Genomic DNA, 19529 nt, shown 5'->3' on the forward strand with positions numbered 1-19529 from the left:
ACTTTCCTTTTTCACTTTGATGATTAAGTCTTCAAGATCTTGTGCGTTCTCGGCCAAAAGGGTAGTGTCATCTGCATATCTCAAGTTGTTTATAATTCTGCCACCGATTTTCACTCCTATATTGAAATTATTCAACCCTGCTCTCCTCATGACCATTTCTGTGTACATATTAAATAGAGAAGGAGATAAAATGCACCCTTGGCGTGTTCCTTTTTCAATTTTAAACCAAGCTGTATTTCCGTATGCTGTTCGAACTGTAGCTTCTTGATTTTCATACAATGAACTTATGAGTTCCAGCAGGTGCATTGGCGTTCCCATGTCTCTCAGACTACTCCAAAGAATGTTATGTTGGATAACATCAAAAGCTTTCGAATAATCAATAAAACACATGTACAGATCTTTTTTGTACTCCCTGCTGGTTTGCATAATCCATCTGAGATTTGCAATTTGGTCACGGGTACCTTTGCCTTTTCTAAAACCAGACTGCTCATCTGGCATTTCTCTTTCAATAATTGAGCCCAGTGGGAAGCAGTCCTGAAATGCATTGCTCAAGCGCATACCCGGAGAGTCGAACTAGCGCCGCATGAGTCCGGCGCTCAACCACTGATCTAACAGGGCGGATTCATCAATTTAAATAAAAAGAATAAGTAATTTAATTTCATTTTTCATTGCTGGCGCGAACATGTCAAGAACAATAAAGTAAATACACAAATTTAGCACCAACAAAAAAAAGAGTCCAATTTACTACAACTGAGTGCAAATCAGTGTATGCATCACGTCTATTAGACTTAGAGGAGTGGATGACTAGTTGTGATCAGGACTGTGGAGTCGGAAGAAGTTTGGCGTATCTGAAGTCGGAATCGTTAAAAAAAGGAGACTCTGAATAGACACAAAACAAACATTTTTTTATTTGCAATGTTTTTTCAAAGTAGTGTTTCTTTTTCTCCATATTGCGCCCTAAAACTTTATTAGAAAAAAGAAGTCTCTGATATTGTCACTTTTTGTAAAAGTCGCCGTTTCAAGTTCGATCACAAGGCTGTTCGAAAAGAACTTTCTCAAGTCGAAACGAAACCCTTCTTAAAGATTTTTGCTCTAAAATGAAATATTTTGTAATTTTGAAACGAAATATTTTAGAGCTAGCACGTCATTGCGTTAGAAGTCAACAGGATTTTAAACATCTATTTTTGCAAACAAAAGTCTGGCACTAAGGAAAAAGGTCGACAGCCACATCCTTTCTCCGCCAAGCATATCAAAACACTGAATTGAAAATACGTAAATCACCAAATTTGGTAAATGACCGGGATGTTTGAAACAACTTTGTTAATGGTATCCGGGTAAGCCGGTGTCAGGTTTTGAAAAGTTTTTTACATTAAACAAGAATTATATTCAATACAAAAACGATGCAAACAAGAAAAAGAATGGGTACGGTCAACTGAGATTATTAAATCGTGCGAAGAAGGCACGTGTCCAATGGAGTTCCATGCTCAATTTGGTACCACAATGTTAACAGCAGCAGACCACAAACGCTCGCTTGTGGTGGAAGCGGCTGGAATAGCCAAAATTTGCGTCAATATAGCCACAATTGAAAAAAAGTGTTTGATTGACTTTCCACCATTGTAATGGACAGTATAAACACTCGTTTGTTGGTATCCACTCTTGTTTCCAAAAGTGTCGCAATTCGCTTTTGAAATCGCCTGCTGGCATTTTTCTAAACAGGTATTTTTTATCTTTTTCTTTTCTAAACATCCCCACCCTGCAGCAATTGTTTCATTCGTTTCCATTTCCTGCACTTTGCTATATTCGTCCGATAGATCTACTTCCATTTTATGCAGTTCTAAAAGTGTTTTTTGGATACATTGGTGAAGCTCTTCATCAAACAAAATCAGCTTAAATCGTGGGTTGACAGCAGTGACAGTTCGAGACCTTTGTTTCCTTTCTTATATGTCAATTAGCATATCGGTATTTAAAGGTAAGTTTGACTGCAATGTAACTACAAATTCAATAGCATTTTCGTACGGCTTCTGAATATGACAGTATCCGGAAAATGAATAATTGGTTTCCTTTGGTTTTAATTTTTGTTAAATACAGTATCATTTTTATGGTTTTCGAAAGGTGTGAACATAAGATTACAAAAAACTGAAGCCCGATACAGAAAAAATAGACACCACATTCAAATTCAGCGCACCAAAATTAGCCAAGGGGACCCATTCCTTTCTTTGTTTCAAAACTTGTGTAGAGGATTTTTAAAAATGGAATTTAGGACAAAATTGCTTTTCAATAAGCAAATAAATTTGAGCAAAGTGGATGGTGTGAATCGCAATTAGTCACAAAAGGGATAGAGCACTCGTTGTTTGAAGAGAAAGGAGAAAAAGAAAAGTTTTCTTTGTCTGATAATAACAACTTGTGATTTATGTTTTTTGCACGCAAATCGTACTATTGATAGTTTTTTTTACTATACCCTCGTTTCAGCAAATACATCTTGAGAAATGTAAAGTAATAATTTAAAAATTTACCATTTGAACAAATTCGACGAATATGTATGGTAAGGAAATAAGAAATGTAGTGGATTTGGGATGGCAAGATGGGGTGGCACGTGTTTGAGGTGGCAAGATGTAGGCAAAACATAAAGATGTGCGTTGGTTGGTTCACTATAGAGTTCAATATAGATTTTGTCTTTAATTTTATCAACTATGGTGTCAAGGAAATTAAATTTTTCATGTGAAGATTCAAATGTAAATTTAACTGTGAAATGAATATATATACAGGGTCATCAATGATTAACGTTACAACTTTAAAGAACTGCATTTAACATCAATATTTAGCGTTACAATGTTAATGAATTGAATATTTCTCGATTTTATATTTTTTAGGCCTAAATTTTATAGGCCATGAATGAAAAATTGAATAAAAGAATAGCTATTGTAGAGCTCTTCAAATCGGGAAAGTCAAGGAGTGATATTTGCATGGACTTAAAAATTAATAGAGTGTTGGTCTGGAGAACTCTCAAAAGGCACAAAGAAACTGGAAATGTCAAAAATCGGCCTGGCTAAGGTCGCCCTTGAAGCGCCAGAACTTCAAAATTGCTAAAAGCAACCAGAGAAAAGGTACAAAGAAATTCCAAGAGATCCAATTAAAAAACTGACAAAGGAGGCGAACGTGGCCTCCTTTGTCAGAACGTGGCCTCCTTTGTCTCCAATGGAACCATGTTCACAGTTCTCAAGAAGGATTTGAAGATGAGCTCATTCAAACATATGAAGAAACAGTTGCTAAATGCCAATACCATTGAGAAACGTCTCTACAGAGCCAGAATTCTGCTCTCACGCATTGAAAGAGGAGACACACTGCCAAACCTTGTGTTCAACGATGAGAAGAAATTTGATGTCCAGCATCATTTTAACAGTCAGAATGATCGTGTTTGGTTAAGAGATGGTGACGTGGAACCCTGCGTAGCCACTCGGGGACAAGGGGCGGTATCAGTGATGAAGTGGGCCGCAGTCAACGAATCAGGAAGGAGTCCATTGTTTTTTTTTGGACCAAGGAGTGAAATTGAACAAAGAAAACTATCGAGATAATATTCTTGAGGGTTCATTGTTGCCTTGGGCAAAGAAACACTCCAAAAGACATAATTGGTCATTCCAACATGCTTCTGCCCCTTCACATGGAGCTGAGAGAACGCAAAACTAGCTTTCAGCCAATGTTCCGTTCTTCGTTTCCAAGGAAGCATGACCTTCTTCATCTCCAGATCTGAGCCCCCTAGACTTTGGCATATGGTCTTACCTAGAGAGCAAGGTTTCGACTAAACACCACCAAAGAATGGACCAAAATACCTCAAAGAGTAATTCGTGACTCTTGCAGGTCCTTTTCGAAGCGTCTCCGACTTGTTATCGACCCAAATGGCAGACACATTGAGTAAAACTTGTTTTTTTCTAAATATTTATTTATTTGGCAATAATTTTATATGTTTATTACTCAAAAATTGTCTACCATTTGTTAAATGCAGTAGTTTGAAGTTGTCGCTCATTATTGATGACCCTGTGTATCAAACGAGTTGCCTTTTGAACGAAAATGCCTTGCTGTCTATATCGTTTATGAAGCTACTACCATCAATCACTCAAATACTGAACAAAAATATTTAATTGACTAATAAAACTTTTCTGTTTTTAGTGAACCACCCAGCAAACTGTCCACTTGAAGCGGTTGACTGTCTCTTATCTTTAGTCTCGTCCTGTTGCTCAACACAACAAACAGTGTACCAGCCTCTTTTTTTTTTTAATCAACTGTTTGTTGTGTTGAGCAACAGGACGAGACCAAAAATATTTAAGTCTTACAAAAGGTCAATTCAAAACAAGATTTCGAAACCATGTCAAGTGCTTCAATAATCAAAAATACAAAAACGAAAGCATATCTACACTTTCCAAACTCATCTGGTCTTGAAAACAAAAAATTATAATCAAGTTGAAAATAGTCGCCAGTTAAAAGCCATACTAGTGTGGATCAAGAGGAAGCGCTTTGCGCATCACAGAAAAGGTTTTTATTGCCACTGCAGATCCTTCTTCATGCATCACAAAAACAGAAGAAATAATTTCAAAGTGTAGACAATCCTCTTACACCTTCGTCTTCGTTCAAAAATATTAAATTACACTGTTCAACAATTTTTCAAAAGTTGTTTGCTTCCGATAAGAAAACAGTTGATTCTTATGTATTTTTGGACGCTGAACCCAAAAATGTTGGTTAAAATTGTTGATTAGCTCTAGTTTAAAAGATAAAAGCTTTTTCTTTTTTGTATGTGGAGCTACGTATAGCAAGCGTTGTTGCACTTTATTGAACACTACAATAACAATCTACAAACAGTGTAATAATTGCATGCGTTTATATTTCGGCATAGCATATGCAGCAAATAATTTCACTTTTCAAATATAAATTTATAATCTATTTTATCTGTTCTTCTCCTTTTGCCTGTCGCTTGCATACGGTTAATGGAACATCCCTAGATATCATCCAGAAAAGTCAGCAAGCATTGATAGATTATTTTTTTCCCTGGTACCTCTTTTCCATTGTAGATATGCTTTGGTGAAATCGTTCACCATGCTTATCACTAACTTCTCCACAGTTTAGTGGAAAAATATCCAGGTGCGAGTCCAAAAGATGTATCTTCTGTGACATATTGCACCCCATGCATAACGTATGCTTTAATGAGATTGGACACCAATTCTGTGTAGTTGTCAGCTCTTTTGTTCCCCGAAAATTTTGTGGCCAGCAACTTAAACGTTTCCCAAGCAATTTTCTCTTTGCCAAATAACACTTGATCAAATTCACCATCTTCGAGAAGGTGCCTTATCTGGAGACCTATAAACACACCTTCCTTTACTTTCGCTTTGCTCATTGGGGGAATTTTTTTGTCGAGGTACATGAAACCAGCTCCTGCTTTGTCTATTGCCTTGACGAAGTTCTTCACTAAACCCAGTTTTATGTGCAACGGTGGAAACAAAATCTTATTTGACAAGTGGCAGATGTAGAAAGTTTTTCTTCCCTGGAGTCAATGATTGACGAGAGGCCAGTCTTTCTTGATGTAGTGGAAATCTTTCCTCGACTATCTCATCAGTATCCCATTCACAAAGAAAAAAACCAGTACTTAGTATAACCTAGCTGCAGACCCATAACAAGAGCTACTACTTTTAAGTCACCACACAGCTGCCATAGATGTTGGTCATACTTTATGCATCTTGGAAGTTGCTTTATGTTGTCAGTTTTCGTTTAGCCATTGCCGAAGATTTGCACCATAGGAGTTATAGCATATGTGAGGGGCCCAACTCTTGCCCTGATCACCTAACTATGCATCCACAATACAAGTGGTGTGCTTTCCTGACCACAGTCGTTATACTTCGCTTTTGTGAAGAAAAACTTATTTCACCACAAATGTAGCAGAAAATGTCTGCTTTATTTATGCATTTACAAGGCATCTGCAGAAAGAGCAGTTAAGGCTAAACACATGAAGTTTTTACAAAAGAAGCAAGCAAACAACCCAACTCAAACATATGTTGAAATAAAAAAAATATGAATAGACACGTAATCTACCTTCCAACAAATATATTAAGTGCCCAACTCTGTCTGACCGATGCAAGCTACAACAGAAAAACGCACACTGCTTTCCGCGTGAGCAAGTAAAGCACATTTTGGCATGGTGTCATATCTCAAAAACTAGAGCTAATTAACAAATTTCAGCTTGATATTCGTGATCAGCGACCCCAAATTAGCCAAGATTGACCCTATTCGTTTCGGAAGCAAATTGGCTGTTGACCAGTGTTATTAACCACTTTTATGATATTTTACAATTTCATCATGCACATCAATTCAATATTTCACACTGTTTACTTTAATCTGTTCATTTGAGGTAACATTTCTGCCATTAATTGCTACGTCATAATTAACAATTGTTCGCTATTTTTGGCAGGTTAACAATTTCATCAGTAAAAAAGCAACCAGGTTTGGTAACTACAAATATATTAATAAAAAAAGTTGTAATAAAACTAATAAAATATTTGTGGTTACCAAACCTGGTTGCTTTTTTACTGATTTTATCCGTTTGGTTGAATCCTTTTACAGTACATGGATCCTACAAATAGTTTATGATTCGCAATTCTCTAAACACCGAGAAGCCAGAACGGAGGTTAAGGGTCTTCAGAAACTTTTTATTATTTAACGATTTCAGTTGGTAGGATTTCTATTTTTTCCTGCTTACTTTTCTTTTTCAGTGTTGTGCCTGTTGATTGCTAGGCCACCTAGCATACAACCTCAGGTAGCGCATGACTAAGCCAGTTTAGCTTTTCTATAATTGTAGTAGTTCGGCTAGCTGCATGGATTACTTGGTTTGCAATTGATATTACTGTATTTATGTTTGGAATATAGCAATTTAAATGTACATTTATAGGTTATAGCACTGAATATGAAGGTGAAGGCAGTATAGTTTCCAAAACGTTTGCTTAACATGAGTTTAATATTTATAATTCGGGCTTTTTTTTTGACAAGATTCCATAATTCTTCAAAAGTTATTGATGTAAGCATTGCATTCCGTATTTTTCAAGACTAGTTTTGTTTTACTTGGCACACTCGTCAAATCAAAATAATCAAAATAAACAAAATGCCTGCAGGAGCACTGATGTACAATAATTGTACGTACATGTTCAAATACGATAAGTACAAAACACAATCGTTTCATAATTTCCAAGCCTTACCATAAACAGTGATCCATTTTCCAAAGATACACTTATGTTGTAAGAAAGAGCACCAGGTACTTCAATAAACGAAAAATTTACACTTGTTGGACTCACAGATGTTATTGTTGGGGCTTCTGGCTGCACCAGCACTAAATATTTAATACGTCCGTTAAAACAAGAGAATGATCAATTCTAGTCAACATACAAATAAAACAGAAGCTAAGGACAGCCAAGTAAGCCTACTGTGCATTTTGAAACCAAAACCAAGCTTATCCGATTCAGCAATCATCCACTATCTCTAAAATCAAACTTCAGCCTTGAAAAAATTATACCTAAACCCAAACATCGGATTTTATCAGTAAACAACTCGCTTTTGTGAGATCGATACACTTTGTAAAAACGTTTTTAGTGTTGTTGACACAGCACGATAAGAGTTTTACATAATTTTTGTCGCACATCTGCGTTTGTGTGTGTAGAAAACTGCACGCAAGACTACATAGGAATTTGTGGCGTGTTTGAATGAATACGTAGTTAGAAGATTCTATTAATGCACTTACTCCCAGTAATCCGAGTTAGGTTACATGATTTTTTCTCAACATTGTTATTTCTCGAGCAAATTTCGACAGTGTAACTTGTTCCGTTAGCGAGGTTGGTAAAGGTTCGATTGGTGTCAGTAGTGTTTCCTGCTCCAACAATATCGGAGAGAACATTTTCAGTGTCATCCGCAGTGACAGAAATTTCATAATAATCAGCTCCTGTAACTGCATCCCATTCAACGTAGGCAGTATTTTCAGCAGATGTTGATATAGCTTGGAGCAATGGAGCAGACGGCACTGAAATTACAAGGCAAAAGTTTGTTGCACTTTCAATGAAAGCCATGCTTAGTAATCAGTCTACAAAATGTTTAAAATGTTTTCTTTGCACTGTAAATTATAAGAAAGCCGCAGTTAAATTACCAGATAACGATATGAAACCAAACTGTGGATGTTTCAATTTTACTTCCACAACAAGTGCACAAATTGTTGTTGTTGTTGCTATGAAAATGAGTTAGCATTTTGAAAACGTCTGTCTTGTTGGAAGGTGATGGAATGAATCTTATAGCGTGACCAACCAAAAACTAATGAAAATTGGTAGCAAGCAAACTAATTTCAGAAAAAAGTATAATATGCTTGTATTCGTATACTATTACAGTATTGTATTTTACCCAATCTTTCAACCATGCATAAATGCTTGTGGTTGCATGCAGACTCGACAACTATGAGCAGGTTGGATAAAAATAAATTGTAGTAATTAAAACAGTAATGTGAAGATTCATTTTGTACTTTGATATAACAGTCTTATTGAGGTTAACTTTATATTAAACTTTTAATGTGTTATCTTCAGTAAAACTTTGATAAAAATGGAAAAAAATAACTTACAAGTGAATTGTAAGATTCGAAAAAGCAATGTTTCTTCAATCATAGCGCTGACAATTTTCTGGGCTTCCACCATCACTAAGTATTCTGTTCCAGACATAAGGCCTGTAATATTAGCCTCACCTACAGTCTGCAATGCAAAGGTAATAACTTGACTTACCAGTATCACGTATTGCTCGCATGCACTGTTTTGTCTACGTTTGCCATGATAGTGTAAAATTAAATTCAAATGCAACTATGTTACCACACTTACTAAAAAGAGAATTTCTCAAGTTAAATATGTTAAAATAATGAGACAAGTTTAAATTGCATCAAGTTATCATGTTGTGTATCACGCGATTTTGAATATTTATATTCGAAGTCGCAATACACAACATGATAACTTGATGCAATTTGGACTTGTACATTTTTCTTGAATATTAAACGTGTTACTTTGTTCAAATATTTTACACTGAACTCTTATTGGCACCAAATAGTTTGGTCTCTTTACGAAATGTCATTTTCATGTAAGCTAATCAGTAAATGTTATTAATTCTTCAGGGCAGGAACTCTTCTGATAACGGTTAACATTTTAAATCTAACAACATGTGTTTTTTATTGCATCTAACCATTGATTTGTGCCCTTCCGTCTTTTTTCATAAAATATTAAGTTTGACATCTTTGGTTTTTATTTTTCATTATTTAACCATACAAGGATATCTTTTTATTAACCACTTAATTTTTTAGTTTTTCCTCATAGGCCTACTTACAATAAGAGTAAAACCACAAACAAGCTTAAAGTTGCATGTGCTATAGTAAGCTATGTGTAGTTAGCATATTATTATTACGTTATAAGAAACAAAACACCATTACATTTTCGACAATATCATCCCCATCAGGAATTTCTACTGTGTATTTATGGATGAGGTTTGGCTCCAAAGGTGTCCAAGTCAACTTAAATCCAGTTTCTTCAATGTTGCTAAATTTCCAACGTTCTGTCAAAAGAATCACCATGTTCACAGTGAAAAGAGGAGAATATGTAGTTCGATTCTTTGCTAATCTGCTCTGCATCTCTTTGCCAATTATTGCTAGTTCTAAGATTACAATGTTGTTTTGATTATCAAGATTCAAACTAAAGAATTGAAACGCGTTGAAAAACATCATTGTATCAGATAAAAGTTAATTTCGATTATACTGGTATGCCTGATTCGTCATTTGTAAGTAATCAACTTTTTAGAGAAAAGTCTCGGCGCAAACCCCAATAACAAGATTGGTAATTCTTTATAGTCTGGGAGCCAAATGTCGTTTTCCCCCTTAACCTTGCATTGCTGTATTAAGTTTTTTTTACTGTTGATTTTGGTAGCCAAGGGTCTCTATTTTCATTAACTGCTTGATGACATGTTGTCACCTTTGGGCAATTTGAGAAATTAAAGATGGCGTCCAAGATGGCCGCCATTACCTATAAATGACCATAACTCCCTATCCATTCACCTTAGGAAGGTGATTTCTGTCTCTATACCTAGGTTGTAGGGGTCAAGCTATCGATTAGAACTAAGTATTATCTTAATATCGTATTACATAGCCTACATAATGATAATTTCCAAGATGGCCGCTATTACCTACTAGTGATCATAACTCCCTGTAAATCCCATGTAAATATCATATTGTGTTAGACGGGCCCTAATAATTCACTGTTGTCTTTTTAGGTGCTGCCCGTAACCTATAGTATAGTATGACGATCACCAATAGTGAAAAATGAATGGAAAAGAGAATAGTGCTATTTCGTGTCCAAATTTGGTTGTGAGAATAAGACTGAACCGTTGAAAGACAGTTGTCTTGTCAGTATTCAAAACTTTATCAAGCATAGAAAAATCTATGGGGACAGGTATCATAAACTTCTTGAAGAAAAAGTCAGTGAAAATCCTGAATGCACAGTTAAACGTCACAGAAACTGTTCTTCAACATACACTTCAAGCCTCCAGGTTCAAAGGCACAAAAGGAAGAATCCAGGACGTTACTTGTCTTACATTCCGCCTAAGACCAGGAGACGGTCATCACTACCAGGGTTTATGTTCAAAGTATATTGTTTGTTTTGTGGTGAAACTTGTGTGCTTCAAAAAGATTCTAAACACCCAAAACGTTAACCACCAGCATATTTATGTCGGAAATAGGCAGCGCAGGTGGCAAGAACTCACTCAAGCAAACTATACGTCGTCGTCGTGCGAGCCTCTGGGGCCGAGGGTCTATCCTTTTACCACCCCAGATTCACGATGTTCCTGGACTACACTGGAAGGCTACTAAAGAGCAGCCAGTCTTTGGTTTCATCATCCATGACACGCATATCTTCCACTCCGTTAGGTGGCTTGAAGATGGTACAGTCATTGATGATGTGGTCTGCGGTCTGTTCCTTGGCACCACATTTACAGGAAGAAGCCATTCCCCATTTGGTGCATGGTTGAGAGGAAAAGCCCGAGGCCCGCACGAACACGGTTGAGGCGCAGCCATGCCCGCCTTGGTAGTGTCAGGCAAATGCGGCGCGTGTCGGCGTCGGGGATGAACGAATAGAGTCTGGTGGTGCTTGACCTCCACTCAAAATTCCATCCATGGTCTGCCCAAGCAGCTGCAGAGATGTCCCCTTCATCAGCTTCGTTGATCAGAAATTGAGCGGCTGGCACGAATGGGTGTCTTGATTGCAGTCGACAGGGTGCTCGTTTGGAAGAGCAGAGATCTTGTGGTGGAGAAGGTGGTCAGGCTCCAGTGCCCGTCGACTGAGGAAATGAGTGACTTCTTTGCGACGAAGCTCAGCGGGTTGGGGAGATTGTCCAATGGTGTGGGACGCAGGCATCCGGTCACTGTGCGCAGGGCACTGTTTATAGCAGTGTTTATGTTATGGCAGTGAGCACTGCGGCGCCAAACAGGTGCACAGTACTCTGCTGAAGAGTAGACAAGGGCTAAGGCTGCTATACACAAAGTGTCAGCTCTCGCCCCCCAGCTAGAGCCTGCCAGGCGCTTGAGTAGCGCAGCGCGGGATGTGAGTTTCTTGCGCAGTGACACCAAATGGTGGCGGTATGTGAGCGATCTGTCCAGTGTCGCCCCAAGATACCTTGGTTCGGAGCAGAAGGACAGAGATTTTCCGTTGTTGTGGACGTGTAGCTCACGATCAGCTTCCCGATTGTGTAGGTGGAAACCGCTGCCACAGTTTGGTTTCGTTGAGTTTCAGTCGCCAGTTCTGGAGATAAGCTGAGAGAGTTTGCATGTCCTGGCTCAAAGTGTCTTCTAGACTTTCTCACGACTTTGTGGAGTGGAGAATTGCCAGGTCGTCCGCGTAAGCGCATTTTGCGGTGACCGTGGTTGGCAGGTCGTGGGTGTAGAATGTAGATGTTAAAAAGAAGTGGAGACAGAACCGATCCCTGTGGGACGCCGTTTTTCAAACGTCTCAGTCTGCTTAGAGGAAATTGTAGATTACGTGGTAAAGTGGCAGCCATCCTTAGTTATGAATTGTATAATATACTTTTGGTAATCTGTGTGAGAATTCAGAATTACAATTAAAGAGCATTTGTTATAATATAACACCTGTTGTCGTTTTCCTTTTCATACTTTCCTTCAAGATTGAATAGTAGGCTATTTAAGATCATATAGTGTTACGACGGCCATCTTGGAAATTACCATTATGTAATTCGATATTTTAACATAATACTTGGTTCTAATGGATAGCTTGACGTCTACAACCTAGGTATAGAGACAAAAATCACCTTCCTAAGGTGAATGGATAAGGAGTTATGGTCATTTATAATTAATGGCGGCCATCTTGGACGCCATCTTGTAAGTTACCATTATGTATGTAATACGATATTAAGATAATACTTAGTTCTAATGGATAGCTTGACCACTACAACCTAGGTATAGAGACAAAAATCACCTTCCTGATAGGTGAATGAATAGGGAGTTATGGTCATTTATAGATAATGGCGGCCATCTTGGACGCCATCTTGAATTTCTCAAATTGCCCAAAGGTGACAACATGTCATCAAGCAGTTTCTAAAAATAGAGACCCTTGGCTACCAAAATCAACAGTAAAAAGAGCTTAATACAACAATGCAGAGTCAACCATTTCTGCCCCCGGACTATTAGGACATGGGTGCTTAACCAGGGATGAAAACACCACTTAGGTGTGCAAGACTTGTTCTCGGTTGGTGCAGATGCACACACCATTAAGAGGTGCAAAGATGCTAAAGCATTAGGGTTAGTTATCAAAAGACATAAGATGGTTTGCTTGTTTACCAGGCATGTATACAACATTTTGAACTGTACAAGACCATTAATTTTACCCTCTTCTAGAAGGGGATGGGAGAACTGGTTGGTGGTTTGAAGGTGGTGCCAACTTTGATAGGAAAAATTTAGTTTGTTGGTACATTTTAGGGACAGTAGATTACCGGGACAAGCAACTCCGTTGTTCCGCCAACATTAGAAGGGTAAATTGCCAATTTGACATTTTTTTCACGCTTTGCTGCTGGCTTGCTTTCAACTAAAAACTTTAAATTACTTCAAAACCAACTTCACTCTTTTTATATAACCCATAAAAAATACATTATTTTGTAAATAAAAAAAAAAAATTACCCTTCTAATGTTGCGGATGAACGAAAAAGCGGATGTAGTTAACAATCCCGGTATCTACTATCCCTAGTACATTTGCTGGTAATATGTTGTACATTTGCTGTAACCCAAAAAACAGTTGTTTTTAAAATATTTGACACCAATCAACTTGAATTCAATAAACTGTCTGTTCTGTGGCGTATATTGGTTTATGTTTACTATTCTTATATTCGACTGATCCTAAAACCATTCACTTTGCAACTTTACTGAAAGTTCCAATAATAAAAAAAATACTGAATTGATACTTGATGAAGAATCACTGGTCTGCTGCTTCTTAGTCAGGAGATACCCTATCCTTAATGGAACTCAATAAATGAATTGTCGATTTGAAAGGAGAGATCCCTGTCAAGAATGAATGCACTAATTAAGATTTGGAAAAAGCAAATTACTTTAAAAGCCAAATTTTTATTCAGCAATGCCTCAGGAAAAAAGTTCTTCTTAGAAGTTTTTACAGGAAGCATACTGACACTGACCTTTTCCTTATTCAACAAACGAGAGAAATTAGGCCTCAACTCCAAGATTTGTCACGCCAGATTAATTTCTTGGGAAACAAGTTGCCTACTAACTATACTATTGATGAGGGTGGAATTCAGTTCCAGAAACGAGTCGATTCTTCCTACCATGACAAACTACTTTGGTGAAAGAATAAACAGAAATCACGAAAAAAACCCAACTGCTTTTCCAATGAGCAACCTAATACTTTTATTTCGAAACACAAAAAGAAAGACTTAGATACAGAAGTCGGGTATCCACAGATAAACGACCAAATTAAAATAGCGGAAAGCATGATTTTGAATACATCAAAAATACAACTTACTGATTTAGACAAACTTCTGCTCATGAAAAGCCTGAATTTTGTTCCTATACCTCGGTGGTCCAAACAAATGGAAACTAATGAATGGCGTAACACACAAAAACACATCAGAAGAGTCGAGTGGGAATGCATTTTCAACGATACCACACAACCCCCACTGCCGCAACTACCCAAGAAATTAAAAATCCCCAAATATTCTAGGCCAGATCTTTTGCTACTTGACGAGGAAACGATTGCTTACACACTAAACAGAAACAGAATCAGTCAGATAAAAAATGAGGAATCTGAAAGAAGATACAAAGTACCTAGGCTATACTCACATAATACTCAATAACCTTAGCCTTGATCTAAAAAAACAGTCTAACGAAACTGAAGTTCTTGGTCAATAATCATGCTATTGTAATTTGCAAGTCGGACAAAGATGGTAAGATCGTTGTTCTTGATTTTGTAGATTACGATTCCATTATGCACAGAGAACTTTTATCTAACTTCCAACAAACCGACTTGAATAAAAGAAGTGTTGAATACCTTAAAAATGTTAGATCACAATGTGATTCTCACCTAAAAACTCTATGATACAGGGGTGATTAATGAAGTACAGCTCTATCACACTGCTGGACTTACTTTTAAACATAATGCATGTTAACGGGTTACTGGATCTTCAGCCAAATATTTCTCCACCCGTTCACCAGCCTATACTTATTCACTGTTTAAAACTCACAAACTATCTTCTGAAGTCTTAAACACCATATCAATCTTTGATATTCCTGTTTGAACTTTACAATCTGCTGGAAATAATTACCATTTCCAGAGTGACAGTTTTGTTGGAATCTATTCGCAACCCCATTAGTATCAATTACTGCAAAAACATGGTAAAAGAATACTGCAAAGACAGCCGGGACTATCTTATGAAATTGGTTAATTGGAAGGAAGATTGGTTGAATGGTAATTGCTCCGCAGCCACACCACCTGGCGAGAAACCTATTTTCTTTTTGGTTGCCGCTGACGTTGCTGGTCTTTACCCGAGCATCCCTAGACATCTAATTGAACAATCATTAAGAGAAGCTATAAAATTGCACTTCGGTTTCAACGATGAAGGCATGATGAAGGATCAACAAAGTTGATTGAGTTAGTTATGTTTTTAGACAACATTATCACTCAGTATCGCGAGACATTTTACAAACAGCAAAACCGTGTTGTCACAGGTGACAACCATTCGGTTTCTATTGTCAACACTGCAGTCCACTACATTATCAAGTCCTTAGCCCAGCAATTGAAAAAGACTGTATTGTTTGTATGTGCTTCATATTACTGATCAATCTGACCCAATAAGATTTACCACGAGAGACTTTCAAAAACCCACAGCCAAACACAGATTCTTCCTCTACGGCTCTTCTTTTCACCCCCCACACATTTTCCAGTCTATTGTTTTTAGTGAATGTGTCGTTTAAGACGCCTTAACTATCTAGATGAAGGTTTTTACAACTCTTTACAAAGACTACAGAACAAAGGTAATTTTCCTGGTTTTAAACAGGACATGGTAGAACGCTTCACACATTAGCAAAAAATTGGAAGGAACGGTTTGGCCCCAAGAATCACAAAACTACCAATAAGGGCACTATTTGGGCTTCTTCATTTTCCACCACCATGAAACAAGAAACATATATTGTATATAAAAGACCTCTCATTCTTGGCAACATTCTGACCAACTATCGTTCCGTTGCACTTTCGGGCAATCTATCTTGAAAACACACTTGGCAGTTCTAAACCATGTGGACATTGTGCTTTATTTAGGTATGGGCGATATTTCGGGATGTGATATTTTCAGGATATTTCGGGATGGACGACGAATGGCTCCTCGTGCCCCATCCTGTGAGTACCATCTGCTTTCAACCAGATGAGAAACGAAATTTGTCAACAAAGAGCCTCCACCAGGACGGCACAGCTGCAAGGGGCAATTGATAAGTTCAGACGCCCCACCATTCTGCAGCTCAACATAGAAGGCTACACAACAAGCAAGACCAAAGTTGTGGAGCAGCTTGCCCATTCCAACCGGGCACTCGTCATCCTCCTCCAGGAGACCCACAGCACTTCTGCAGATAGGCTAGCTATTCCCAACTACACGCTAGCCGGGTCTACCTGAAGCAGGAAGCACGGCATTGCCACGTTTGTGCATGAGAGCCTGAAGTGGACGTTTGTCGACCAATCTCCAACTAATGCCGAGATTGAGTGGGTGTGCATATTAGGGTGGGCCGTTTTTGACTTTTTTTCGAAATTCAAAAACGGCTAGTCATAAAAAGTGGCACATGCATGAAAAAATTACGTGTGCAAAATTTCATCAGTTTGGGGGTACATCTTCTGCCCCCGCAGGGGGGTCAAACTTTCAATTTTTTGAAAAAAAATGGGAAATTTCACTTTCCGTTTTAACATATTTTTTTTTATAATTTTTCTTCCGGCTAGTTATAAATTGTAAGTGAGATGTACCCAGAACTTTCCTATGTAAAGGCATCTTTGAAGCTTAAGGTTTAATGCCCCCGCATCGACGACCAAAATGCTGAATTTTCACCAATTTGAGATGCAATTTTGTCATTGCTCAATAAACAAACTTGTCGCAAAAGGGCGAGATAGTGTTAACGCTGTACGCTCATTTATGTTCTGTCCACTACCTTTGCAGGATGATACGAACTGACAAACTATAAGACGTAATCTTGCTTAAATTAAAAGCAATAGTAGGCTACGTTAGATCAGTTGCAGCTATAAAACGCAATACTATAATTTACTTCAGAATAAAAGCAATATGATCTGCAGGTTCCGTAAATGGAATGTAGCCTACTGTACTGTTCCACGTGAATTGTTATCATGATTTTGTTTACACAAATTTGTCATTTACAAACCCTTAAACGTTCACTTGATAGGCTACTACAGAACCACATACAAGAGTAAACTTTGTTTGACAGCAATGTAACGATAAAAAAGAACTTGTGTTAACAAAAAAACGAAATTGTGTCAAAAATGCAACAAACAACAAGGTCTTTTAGCCAGTTCCCCAGATTTTGCTCAAATTTAGTTCTGGCTGAAGTCTCATGAATCATAAAATCTTGTTTCGACTGGAACCTAGGATTTTTTTTTTCTTGATTGTAATATTGCTTTGATGTAGGCTACCCATCTCTTTCAACGCTCTCCACCACATGTGATGAGCATCTGTTGTGTGTGGCAGAGAAAACGTAGAAAACAACTGTTGTGAAGGCATCTTTGTTTTGATGTGCTTTTTTATCACATTGCTGTCAACACCACGCATCGCTTGGGGGTTCCGTAGCTGGAATATTTTGCCAGTCTATCATCTCAAAGTAACGTTCGGAACTGAACTGCAATATTGACAGGGTGAATTTTTGCTGACGAGTGCTGTGAGGTGATAATATTTTTGCATTGAAAATTGTTCTTCATCCTAGTGCCCTTACATACTCTTTGGTATAACATATGATTGCAATCAAAATGTTTTCAGGATGGGCATAAAACACATTCCTCTATATTACTTTGTTGAGGATATTGCGAGCTTTATTCGATAGCTTCTGAGCAGAGTGTAGAATTTTAAAGAAATGTTTTTGGCCATTAGTGAAATTGCTTTCCTTTATAATGGCAAACCATACTGGAATATAAACATTCATAATATAGTCCACACGTTCCACCAATACAGCTGACGCGTTAGATGCAACATATAAAAGTAGAATTCTACTGGCTGTGTTCAACCATCTTGAGTGGTTCATCAATCATCATAGCCTACCTAGAGTCCTATATGCGAAGTGAATTGATATATCTCCACTTTTCACTGCTCTGTGCATGTGTAGAAGATATTTTTGGTCGGGGCTGAGGTCATTTTCATCAATTTCAATCTCTGGTGCCGGAACTGCTCTATATTTTACAACATCTAATTGTGTGACAGTGGCTAGTTGCTTTATAATGGGCCCAGTGAAGCTATCAGGTCTGCTAGCATTGCCATATCTTTTATAAGATGCCTAAGAGGCAATTCATTACTATGGAGTAGGCATATTAACCATTGAAGTGGCTTTTGGAAATGATCTTCCAGGAGCTTTTTCACGACGCCTTTTTGACCTGTGTTTATTGCGGTTCCATCGCATCCAATTGCCATTACATTATCGTAGCTAATTTTATTGGATCCAAGATATTCAAGAATCCCGGTAGCTATTGACACATTAGATCAGTTGGCTACAGTAAAATGACCAACAAAATGAGAACTTGGCTCCTCAAGTAAAGTAGCCTATTGTGCTCTTCAACTGCGAAATGTTTTCGAAGTTGCCCAGCAATATCATTTTGTTTGATGGTTTAATCTTTTCGGCCATCAAAATATATGCTTTGCAAATTTAGGCACATGATAGGCCTACGTTCCATTTGAGTTGTAAACCACAATTTTTTTCTCGCCCTTCTCACTTTGCTTTTATCTATGATTGATTGAGATTCGCTATCCGTTACAACTCCCGCATCTTGTAGAAGTGATGAAGCAATAAGTGCTGCAGACCTATCTGAAATACCAGTACGATCGCATGATTCAGCAAATACTACTAAACTGGAAGTAACCTTGCTTTTTCTGGGGTTTTCCGAGGCAAAACTGGGTTGATAATCAAAATCTTCGCAGCGTTCTTCATTGGATCACAAAGTTTCTGAGATTGAATAAGAAGAAAGAAGTTCAAGGTGTTTTAACCAAGGCGTTACTTGTGCCTGCTCCTGGGTCTTCACGTAAAGATCGCAATTGTTCTGATCTTGCGACTCTCCTCGGAAAACGTTTAAAATTAGATTTTGTGGCCGATTTATCATGTTTATCAATCACCATTATGCGAGTTGTTCTTTGATCAAGAAGGAACTGTTATTCTGTAACAGGGACACGATTTTCCTGCGGGAAAGTACATTGCAGAAAATTGGAACACTCAGGCTACAACAACCGATTTCAAATATTTTTGCTTTGCAGATATTTTCATTTGGTCCAAATTTTGCTGAAATTTAGGCCCACCTCTAGAATTTGACTTCAAAAGGTTATTCATTATTTTTTTGTAACTCTTTATCATAAATATGTAGGCTACTGATGTTCGTACTTCATTCGTATCATCCTGCAAAGTTAATGGACAGAACATAAATGAGCGTACAGCGTTAACACCATCTCGCCCTTTTGCGACAAGTTTGTTTATTGAGTAATGACAAAATTGCATTTGCAAATTGGTGAAAATTCAGCATTTTGGTCGTCGATGCGGGGGCATTAAACCTTAAGCTTCGAACATGCCTTTACACAGGAAAGTTCTGGGTACATCCCACTTACAATTTATAACTGGCAGAAAAAAAAATTATAAAAAAAAATATGTTAAATGGGAAAGTGAAATTTCCCATTTTTTTTTTCAAAAAATTGAAATTTTGACCCCCCTGTGGGGGCAGAAGATGCACCCCCAA

At 37.7% G+C, this 19529-nt stretch overlaps 1 protein-coding gene across 1 annotated transcript in view; it reads right to left on the reverse strand.

Moving 5' to 3' along the window:
- LOC145788471 (uncharacterized) overlaps positions 1–19529 on the reverse strand; it is a 259392-nt gene that overhangs the window by 89846 nt on the left and 150017 nt on the right. The window contains exons 23-26 of the mRNA XM_082600235.1: positions 9482–9603; positions 8633–8759; positions 7772–8047; positions 7233–7363 (exon numbers count right to left, since the gene is read on the reverse strand). Coding sequence (XP_082456361.1) covers positions 7233–7363; positions 7772–8047; positions 8633–8759; positions 9482–9603 — 656 coding nt within the window. The remainder of the gene's footprint in view (positions 1–7232; positions 7364–7771; positions 8048–8632; positions 8760–9481; positions 9604–19529) is intronic.

This window comes from Aplidium turbinatum, chromosome 2 (genome assembly GCF_918807975.1).
Source record: "Aplidium turbinatum chromosome 2, kaAplTurb1.1, whole genome shotgun sequence".
Lineage (NCBI taxonomy): Eukaryota > Metazoa > Chordata > Ascidiacea > Aplousobranchia > Polyclinidae > Aplidium > Aplidium turbinatum.